Genomic DNA, 11,262 nt, shown 5'->3' with positions numbered 1-11,262 from the left:
AAAATGCTCGTAACAAGCAAAATTGAATTATACAATAATAAAATATGTCTTCAGACATTTAGAGTATAATCCGCAAAACCTGCCTATATCATTAGGCCAAAAATAAATATGTCTGTTTGGAGTTATTTTCCCCAACTTTTCTACGAACAAAAATTAAAAGTAGGGATTTCGATCTCCGACTCCGGACCCTATTTTTTTCCCCAATGTAACCCTAAACAGACATAGTTTTTTTTGGTACTAAAGGTTTTTTTTCTTTTTTTTTAGGCTAAAAAACACCTTATAATACAGCGGACTACTTAGATGAATACTGTCTTAGCCCCTGATGTTGTGTCGTTTCGTATAACTATAAGTAGGACATTATGTATCTAAAAGGTTGGTACCATACGATATCGACAAGTAAAATTCAAATAATGATTAACAATGTTTATTTCCTAGTAATTCTACATATATAACAAATATCACATTTGTATATTCTATAACATATTTAACAATTTAAGTAACCAATTATCAAAAATATAACGTGGTATCGGTACAACATCATTCTTTTTCTCATTAAAACTGTCATTGTAAGCATACTTGTTTGCATTGATACATACATTGCTACATGTACAATAACATTTTGCGTAAAATCAATGTTGAATAAATTGACCAAATGAAGAATCAACGTCCAGAAAATGAGTGTATATGTAACGCTTAAAAAGATTCAGCTTAAAATGAAATAAGGATGCAACTTCAAATGTAATGTTTCTAATATTGCAATTCTTCAGAAATTAAATTAGAACAAAAATACATATTTATGGTCCCCTTTAAGAGTTTAGACAGACATTTTTGCCCTCATGATGCATTCACGTTGAAAATCCTATGACGATGAGATGCATGTTTCAGATATAACCGTTATGTGTACATGTTTCCACTAAATGTACACATGTATGTACATTGTACATGTGTATTATGGTCCCGATTTACATGTAAAATAAAATATGTAAGCACACATTCTATTAAGAGCAAACCATATACTAGTACATGTATATTTACAAATGATATATATAAATTAGTGTAAAACTAAAAAGTGGATTAAGCGAAAAATGTTTTCAAAACAAAATGCGTGAAATTGATAATGTTTAAAGGCCCACTACCTTTCCGAAACGGCTTTTAATTTTTTAAGTGAGAATATAAAACTAGATCGATAATTTTGTAGAGTCGCAAAAGCTATTAACTTACCGTTAATACTACACGTATCACCACTTTTTGAAAAATTTGATTAACATAAATAAAATTTTAATTTTCATAACGCGGGTCGTCTTATGTTTCCCGCCGTCGTCCTAAATACCGCGTGGTATTGACTATCACTGCGCCGGATGGCAAAACAGCGAAATGACTCTCCACTGTTATTATATATTACGGAGGTAATCTTGCATATGTTTGGTGTTGTAAGCTCATCTTGGGCATCGGCATATATTTTCTGATGTTATTAATGTTTTTAAGAAACCTTTATGTTTTATTCCGGAAAGGTGTAGTGGGCCTCTATAATGTACCTAAAACTCTCTGTATCTGTTCCAGTCCTTGATTTACAACAAATGTGATCCGTTAAATTATCATGGGCCAATCCCTAAGGTGGATTTCTATGATTTATATATGTAAACTACTGGGTAAATGTATACATACATATGTACATGTATATGGAAATAAAATTGAGCACACTGACAAAAACTGAATGTGATATTAAAGCCAAAATAGGAATGTTTAAAGTTTAATCCAAACATTTCTGATCTTGAATTGGATTTTGAAGAATATCCGACAGGGCGGTTTAACGACTCGTACATTTTTTAAGGCTGATTAAACATCACAAATCTTCCGATTAAATAACAAAGAGGTCCTTAACATCTTTTCTAAAATCTAACATCTACAAATGATATGAGCTAAAATGTTATAAAATATTTCATTTTCTAAATTTTGAAATTTCAAACTACACGATTTTAAAACATCAGATTTAAATATGCATTTTATAAACAGTGTATTTAAAAATAAACCATAAGAAATCAATCAAAAATATCAAAAGTAAATCCAAAATAGCAATTGATTCTTAAATATGGTTTTTGTAGACTACAGTATCACAATTTTGATAAAAAAAGGAATTATAATAATATGTAAAACAATATGTAACCTAATGATGGGTATAGGGACAGCACACTGGTCACACACTCGGAGGAATCAATGTAAACTTGGCAAGTACAGGTAAATGGTCAGAGGCTGCTTTATGTCTGAAAAGAAAACATATAAGTAGTTAAAAAGCAATCGATATAAGCAAGCTTAATTGATATCACAGGTACAAGTTACATGTGTAAGCATTTTTTATTACATTTATAAGATGGTGTATAGGCTATACTATCCAAAAATCTTGTTTATATTTATGAGTTCAAGTGTCAGCTGATCTATGAGAAATTAAAAGTTTCATACATTATATGCAGTGTATTTCCACTCACCCTCGTTTCTTATTATCAGGAGTTGTGACTTCAACAATCTGTACATTTTCAGACTTCCTTATAAAGATGTAATCAATCTAAAGGAAAGTGAAATATTCATATAAAATAATAGTTGAAATACCAGTAACAGGTTATATTGGTAAAGAAAAGCAGCAGTAAAAGAGAATGTATAATTCATACAAGAGATTACAGAGGGATCTTGGTGCCCACAAAAGATTAATCTATGTCTGACAAATGTCAGATGGATCTTTTCTCTACTTTTCAAACTACAACTATCAAAATCTAAGATGGCGGCCTGTCAGCCATGTTGTTGACCAATTGGTTCCAAAATACACTATGCACAACTAAAGTCAGAGGGGAACCTTCATTTAAAATTTGAGAATGATCCCTTCTGTACTTTCTGAGAAATAGAGGTAACAAACTTCAACTATTAAAATTCAATATGGCGACCAGTCAGCCATCTTGTTGACCAAACAGTCCCAAAATGCAAATTGCACAAGGGTCCAAGGGGAACCAATATCTCTAATTTAAGAACGATCCTTTCAGTACTTTCTGAGAAATAGCGGTAACATTTTTTTACAATCAAATTCAAAGCTGCCTGCTGGCTATCTTGTTAACTGATCAGAACAAACAACTAGGGCCCAAGGGACACATGTACATACATATGGAATTTGAGAATGATCCTTTAGTACTTTTTGAGATATAATAGTAGTAACAAACTTCAACTACCAAAATCCAAGATGGTTGCCTGGAGGCCTTGTTTTTGACCGATCGGTCCCAAGATGTAATATGAAATTTGAGAACGATCCCTTGATGATCAGTACTCTATGATAAATAGCGATAACAATTTGTTACTATCAAAATCCAAGATGGCTACCTGGCGGCCATCTTGGTGACTGATTTGTCCAAAAACGCAATTTGCACAACTAGGACCCAAGGGGAACTTACAATAGTGATTTGAGAAAGATCCCTTCAGTACTTTCTGAGAATCTGCGATAGCAAACTTTAACTATAAAAATCTAAGATGGCTGCCTGGCGGCCATCTTGTTAACCGATTGGTACCAAAATGCAATATGCGCAACTAGGGCCCTAAGGGAGAATACATATGAAATTTGAGAAAGATAGCACTTCTTGGAAATAGCGATAAAAAGAACTGTTAATGGATGGAAGGACGGATTGACTGATGGACAGCGGACCATGGACAAAGAGCGATTTGAATAGGCCACCATCTGATGATGGTAGGCTAAAACAAGATTCATAAGATAGAAATCCAAGGTTCAAAAATTTAATGAGACATATGTTTGGTTACATATTATATCTATATTTAGTAGATCAACAAACATCTGTTAAAGTGGATGGCTTTGAACTCAATTTTAAAATTTCAGGGGTTAAATTATTGAAATCTCCTTTTCAATTACAAGATACATAAATAGCATACCGATGAATTGAGGTAATATTTAGTTGTTTGGTTTGGTTTGATAAGTTTAACATTAACATCACAAGTGCCATCTAAGGATGTGCATGGTTAAGGAGATAGATGGAAGTCAGGTACCTGGAGTTAAACACCAAAGCATCAGAGATCGGTACTTGGCAACATGGGAATTGAACTAGAGACCCAGAGGTTGAGGGCTTGTGATAATTAATATGTCAGGACATCTTAACCATTCTACCACTATTTTTGATAATATGCTTAAAAACTGAATAACACTGTTCCTCCATAATTTAAAGCTCAGATGACCCCTAAAATACATTGCCCTCCTATCTGATATCTATAAGAAACAATCAAGTTTAAAGGTAATTATAAATACATACCCGTTTAGAGAGTTCCTTTTTTAATGTATTATATGTCAGACCAGGTATGTCTCTACCGTGTGATTCCAGCCAAACATCTATAAAACCTTTAGTTTGCTGCTTTTCAATGGAAACCTCTCCGCGTAAAAACCTGGAATTGAACATCCTGATATTATCTGCATCACCATCTTGTTGCATGCACACAACCAATTTACTGCTATAAGTATATATTATAATTTGTATATATAGAATTACTTCTTTGCCCTATTTATATTTGTATTTTCATACAGTATAATTAAAAACATGCAAACAAACTTGGCTTTAGTGTTAATACGTGTAATGACACACATACAAAAACCCATTTTTACATGTAAATAGCAATTTGTCAAAGCTGCTAAGGGAAATCAAAATAAGCTTACTTGATTGCTCGCTCATCTGGCTCTGCATTAAGGTCTCCCATAAAAACCACTGGTCCCTGTAGTTGTTGGACATATCTCCATATCTCAATGACCGCTTTCTCTCTAGCTTCATGACTCAACGACAGGTGTGTGTTTAAAACATTGATCTATAATAAATACGGTTTTATCATCATATTCATAGAAATTGGGCAAAGGGAGATAATCTTTATACAGAAAGATACATGCAAGGAACGAGGCAACTTAAAATGAAAGCATGATCAGAAAATACGGCAACTCAGCTAGTGTTGTATAATCGGCTAAAAATGATAATCGATCATCGGTTGGAATCGGAAGACTCATCCGATCCGATAATCGCACAAAATGATCGGTTCAATTTTCTATTCAAATTGCCTATAATCTATATATTAAAAGCTTGTTTTGCCCTCTCTGTTATGAGCAGTGGATAGAATGTTGAAAACAAAAATTTCTGGCCTGTTTTTGACTGTATTTGGTGAAAATTATTGACATGGAGGAATGTTAGGGAGTTTTCAGTGTATTTTAGGTTTTTAATAGAAAAATATTTGATTCCCAATGAGTTTAATTTTTTTCCCGATGATCGATTATGACATTTTCAATCGATCACCAGATCGGTTGAGGGTCATCTAGCCAGTTAATCGATTATTGCCGATCATCAATACAAACTTAAATTCAGCCATATATTAATGGTGTTATGGCAACACACATGAACCTTCTATCCTTCAGTGAATGTGAATTGTCTGGGACATCGTTTATGCACATACCTGTATCCCTGTTGGGTGAGTGATAACTGCATGAAGACAAACACGCTGATGAGTGTCAGCACTATTAGATCTATTCCTGTATGTAGAAACAAATCATAATGTGAATACTGCTCTACATGATGTAGCTTTTAAGAAACAGGTTATCTGCTTTATAAATAAACAAAACCAATTGTCTCTCTTTTATATAGATTGGTGAGTTGAAAATATTGATGTGAAAAGTTAACTTAAATTACAACTGTAATGTAAAATTACAACCCAGTTGCTACAAGTAAGCTTAGGATAGAGATATTATTTAAATCCCATTATAGAAGTATTGCAAAACCTATTAATATTGATTAAAATATTGTTTTAATGAAAACCTGTATATACTTAAGTAAGTAACATGTATGGATGTCAATCAATTAATATATCCATTTTCTAAAGAGTAGAATAGGGATATAAAATTGACTTATGTCCATTATACTAACGTATATAACAAACCTGAAGAGAAGTAGATGATTGACTGATGTGATTGGGTACTTAGAGAAGATAGCCACACCTTCTTCAGTCCGACCTTCATACAAACTGTTGGGTTGCAGCTGGCCAGGTTGGAATACAAACTGAAGGATAACACAAATTGCAAATATTAGAGAAACTCTGGACTAACACCTTTCTAAAAACTCTATTTAAATACCAAAGTCATATATTTTGAATAATGATGAAGCAATGTTCCATCTATTATTTTTGTCATTACTTAACACATGTTGGAGGCAAAAGGGACAGCCATTTTTTGGGGCGGAAACATTTGTGGTCAAGTGAGTTTGATCAATACTTTTTTACATCAGATTAACAAATATTTAGAACTGGACTGACCACTTATATTTGAAGCTAAATGCAAAGACAGTGTATAACAAAATCAACCTGAACCCTGCAGTTTTATAACTTGCTTTTTTTTTCATTATTCATAAAAAAAATAAACAACATCATAATTAATATTTAAGCATTAATCATAGAGGAAATACAAGTAAATGAAGCAAGTTTTTTAGAAATTCAGAAATACTTGAATACTTGCCTGATAATCTTCTAACATATCAGCCAAATGTTGGACCTGACATGGACCAAGTTGTCCCCCCTTGGAATACTCATAGCGAACTTCTTGAAAACCTATAATGTCTGGTTTACTTTTAGCCAGAACCTGAAATTAAGACAAAATGTTATGCACTTGTAGATATATATAATTGTAATAATGATAAATACGGTACCTTAATTGTTATTGTGAATACATGTATACCAAAATAACTTATACACCAGTACATGTACATGCAGTATGTATGTACTATATGTTTAAGCATATATATAGGATTCAGGCAGAAGTTATTACGCATGACAATCTGCAGGTTTTCTAATTAACAATATGCTAAATGCAATCGTGAAATAACATCATGGATCTACTATAATAGAAATAATGCAAATTGGCAAGCATAAACAATTTACAATAAATCATAATATTTTTACCATAAATTGTGAACATGAATTATCTTGTTTGTGAAATTTATATACATTATGTAAATTAATGAACATTTTGACTCAGAGTGAACAAACCTCTCCAAAACTTTTAATTCTCTTCACATAATCTTGTTTTTTCTCCGATAATGAGTTCATATTCCATGTGTTAAAACTCATCACTGTAAAGTTATATTTTGAAGGATATTCCTTCTTTACACTTGAAGATTCCCTCTCACATGATGACTTCTGTGAATCTTCCAACCAATGACTACCATCGTTAGAAAGATACTCATGACTGGCTTCCTGCCCTTGTAATATAGCATCTGATTGGCTATTCTTTGGATGTGGATTATTTTCACATGACATTGATGGTGGAGATATCTGTATATGTGGGTGAAGATCTAGGAAAACATGTGAATAAATGTTTAAAACTTCTTTTGGAAACATTGAGACTGCAAATCGATGTACAAATCCTGTCTTCTCTGTCTCCCAGTTTAATGTAAATTTGTAAATGAACCCAAACAAAATAAGATGGAGAGGTGACACTCCATCATGTCCATCTTCCAGAAAATCCTCCTGGTAAATTGGGTTTTCTTCATCAAGAGAATATACAAGCTCCTAAATGAATGCAAAAATAAAGGAATGAATTTTATGAAAAAAGTTATTTTCCACATGCAAATAATATTATACATATATAAAAACTTTTGACTAAAAGTGTTTTAAGTACAATTATTGTGTTTTTGTTTTTATTTGTACTGTCCCCTGCATAAACAAGAGTGATTGCTGCTCTATTTTAATTTCTTTTCTTTTTTTAATTAAACAGAATAGATTTAAATTGATCTTTTTTCCCTTTAAACACAACTTTATACACTTTCATCCCATTGCCAGCCTAATTAGCACAGTACAAAGATCTAGATGGTAGTAACATATTTTTGACCATGCACACTCACAAGTTTCTGGACATCAGAAGTCGTAGTTTGGTTGAGAGAGTCTGGAACTGACCACGGAAATCTTTTCCTAGCAAAGTTGTAAGAAAACTGGAAAATAATGTTACTAGAACATACATACCAGTATTTCTCTTGATAAGAGCACCATTTTCAACATGCTAACCTAATTACTTAATTATCATACATGTTCTATCTTTGCAAATGTGTTTTGCCAATACGTATATATATAATTTTCATTAGATTTTTTATTCACATTTAAAATAGCACCAATACTTGAGCTAGACATGTTCAGTAGACACCTTATTCGAATGGAAATTCAATTTTGATTACATACAGTTATGTTTACTTACATTTAGGATATTATAAATGTAGATATAGTACTATAAAAACATGGTACATGTTTTAACTGAAACTTAACATTTGATAAGAAGCGAGTATGTAAACCAAAATATATACATGTACATTATGTACCTGAATAACTGCCCCCACATCTTTGTCATGACTTGAAACTTGCTCAGCCTTTTTGTGTAAAATTCCACCATATTCTATTTTACTGTAATCTACAATAATAATAATTCATGTGTTACTGATTTTCATTCATTGTCAATTATAATGATGATTATACATAACATGTATGTGAACAATATGTACTGTACATACAAATGGACATGTAATGCTACATGTACATTACTCCAACAATGTTAGAGGTATAGCACGACGAGACACTTTTGATCATTACTTCGTGTCTAAAATTGCACATCAGAAGTTTCTCAATAACGAGATCTAATATTATTGGATTACATGTACATGTGTCAGAGGTAAAATGTTCATAATGTACCTGCACATACTTATGTGACTGGAGGGAGGCATGCTACATTTTTTTACAAATTATTACATTTTGTACAACATATTTACAAATTACTGATCTTCACATTATACAGTTCATCAAATCAGGACATTTCATAACAAGAATACAACATGTAAATGTACTTATTGCCAAACGTATTAACACATTGGTCCAATATAATATCAAATGTATGCTAGATATGTCTCGTCGTGCTACGTACATCTCTAACAATGTTTGAGTAAATCACGTTTGACAGGTGCCCGCGTGCGGTCGGGTAGGTACATGTATGTCTCACTTAAATTGAAGAGACTCGCTGAGAATTTATATTTAACTAACTGATCAGTCTATCATACCTGGTTCATCGCGTGAAAACCGTGAGCAGCTGACAACGTAAAAAGCAAAACAGCATTGTAGTATCAGATTATGAAAAACCTCCATCTTCCCATCATTGGAACTCTTTTGTCATTTAATTCCGAACGATAAACGTTGATATATGATAAGTCTAGAAAAGTATCGAAAGGAATACAGTTCCGGTTGGTTCGTTTCAGGGATACAAAATATTAAAGATTCGTATATACATTAAATTGGATTAGATTTGAATATAATTGTGTGTGTGTGTGTGTGTTGTGTGTTTTTTTTTAAACGAAAAACCCGTTTTGTAGTTTTGTACAGGAATATAATCATAAGTTAATATAGGAAGTTGTCACTTTTTGATAAAAAAAAAAAAAAAATGCACAGCTCCACACGAACATAATTATTTTTGATAATGATAATGATAACTTAAAAAAGTAACATATCAATTTTAGAGAAAATATCCAATAACGAATGTCACTTATGGTTTAGGAGGGATTGGTTCAGTTTGACTTTGACCAGAAACATATGAATAATTTATCATGAATGACGGTTACCACCTTCATATGATGTACAGTTGTGTGCAAAACAACATCCTCTATATTCAAGGGGTTCCGATCACTTACGATCTCTACATCCCTGGACTATCATCTAATACGAACTCTTGATAAAAAGGCCGTCCGGCGACATTCCCTTCCACCACTCAATGGAGTTCCTAATTAAGGAAATCTGAATAACTTTTAACGCTCAGATATCGGTTAAGTCCCAGAATATTATAACTGTATATATAATTTATATAATGTTTCTGGGTAAGTCCATACCAATACCAAAAATACGAAAGCGGAAAACAACTCTACAAAATATTTTTACAAAAAGTGGCATCTGCAAATTTAGGTGTGAAATATCATTCGATTATATGAACAAGTGTACCTAGCATTTAGGCTAGCAAATTATGTATGGTGGATTCTTACTTACCAGAATGTACAAACGTTTTACCCAGAGATTTAAAGGGACTATAATAATAGTAATCAAGGACGATATATAAATAAAACTCATACATCGAAAATTTTAATGGTGGCTGGCCTTAAAATGAACAGAAGAAGAGTTGTATCTAAATTGAAAAGCACATAAATGTTTGTGGCACTCCAAGGACGTATAATCTCACTTATAAATCCTTGATGTTCACAGACATGATGTCTATCGAAAACCATTGTACCATATAACTGACTGCACACGCGTTCATTTTGACAAAAGTCTAGAAGTAAACGCCCGTGGCTATGACCTGGGGCAGGCCGTCGTTATGGACAACACACACGTGTCAAGTTGTTTTGTTTTTATTTGGACATTTTTCGGCGCGTGGCGACATACCTAGCGCAAAATTCGTCCGGAATATTGCAAGAATTTTATTGATGAACAACATTACGTATAACTTACACGCCAGGATAATCTTCCGACAAGGATTTATTCGTCCTTGTTTCCGATGACCAGTTAGCCGGCCGGCACAGGTAAATCTGTCTATCACTGGCTGAAGAGTGTAGTCTGCGGATGAGGCTTGCACACATTTAGCTTAAAATAAAGGTCATCTTCATTACACAATGATACAAAATTCATTAAAGGGGGCTTATAGGCAAAGTATGGGTTATCCTCAAGGAAATGTATACCAATGTTAAGAGTTGTGTAATAGTATAAAAATTTGATGTCCAAAAGTGTTTTAATGGAGAGAGAGATTTTACAAGGGGGGTCGTTCTCTTCCAAAATGTATCTGATTTTCATAAATGAATAATTAAACGAAATAGAAAAATGTGGTAAAGGCATATTGATTGTTGATTTGAAAGTTAATATACCCACTCAAGCAGACGATTTGTGTCTTTTAAGTACAAATTATCAAAGCTTGCAAGACATGGTTAACATATGTGGAAATTATAGTCGGAAGTGGCGGTTTACGTTCTCTTCAACTAAAAGTAATATTATGGTTTTTTCCAATAAACGCTCAAAGTATAATGTATCTAATATTTTACTTTACAATTATGATCTACCAGTAGTTACTGAAATCAAACACGTTGGTATATTGTTAAATCACTATAGAAATAGTGTCGAAAGAACTAAAAGGGCATGTTGTAAGTTAAAAACTGGTATTATGTCACTTCTAAAGTCAGGTGC

At 32.7% G+C, this 11,262-nt stretch overlaps 1 protein-coding gene across 1 annotated transcript; it reads right to left on the bottom strand.

Annotated features, from left to right (window-relative positions):
* Positions 1-408: 408 nt before the first annotated feature.
* Positions 409-9,344, bottom strand: LOC138334811 (uncharacterized). Its single transcript, XM_069283570.1, has 11 exons — positions 9,105-9,344; positions 8,376-8,464; positions 7,908-7,994; positions 7,054-7,575; positions 6,524-6,646; positions 5,953-6,071; positions 5,473-5,548; positions 4,694-4,839; positions 4,296-4,425; positions 2,484-2,560; positions 409-2,261 (listed from the first exon to the last, which is right to left on the bottom strand). The coding sequence occupies exons 1-11, from the start codon at positions 9,187-9,189 to the stop codon at positions 2,195-2,197; spliced, it is 1,521 nt and encodes a 506-aa protein (XP_069139671.1). The 5' UTR covers positions 9,190-9,344; the 3' UTR covers positions 409-2,194.
* Positions 9,345-11,262: the final 1,918 nt, after the last annotated feature.

This window comes from Argopecten irradians, chromosome 11 (assembly GCF_041381155.1).
Source record: "Argopecten irradians isolate NY chromosome 11, Ai_NY, whole genome shotgun sequence".
NCBI lineage: Eukaryota > Metazoa > Mollusca > Bivalvia > Pectinida > Pectinidae > Argopecten > Argopecten irradians.
The sequence above is the reverse complement of the archived record's forward strand: the minus strand, read 5'-3'. Positions and strand labels throughout refer to the sequence as shown.

Excerpts from the sequence above, each read along its gene's own strand:
- LOC138334811 (XM_069283570.1), bottom strand. The coding sequence starts at position 9,189 with ATGGAGGTTTTTCATAATCTGATACTACAATGCTGTTTTGCTTTTTAC. Across the intron at positions 6,647-7,053 it reads GAATTAAAAGTTTTGGAGAG|GTTCTGGCTAAAAGTAAACC; the intron begins GTTTGTTCACTC and ends TCTTAATTTCAG. Across the intron at positions 5,549-5,952 it reads AATCATCTACTTCTCTTCAG|GAATAGATCTAATAGTGCTG; the intron begins GTTTGTTATATA and ends TTCTACATACAG.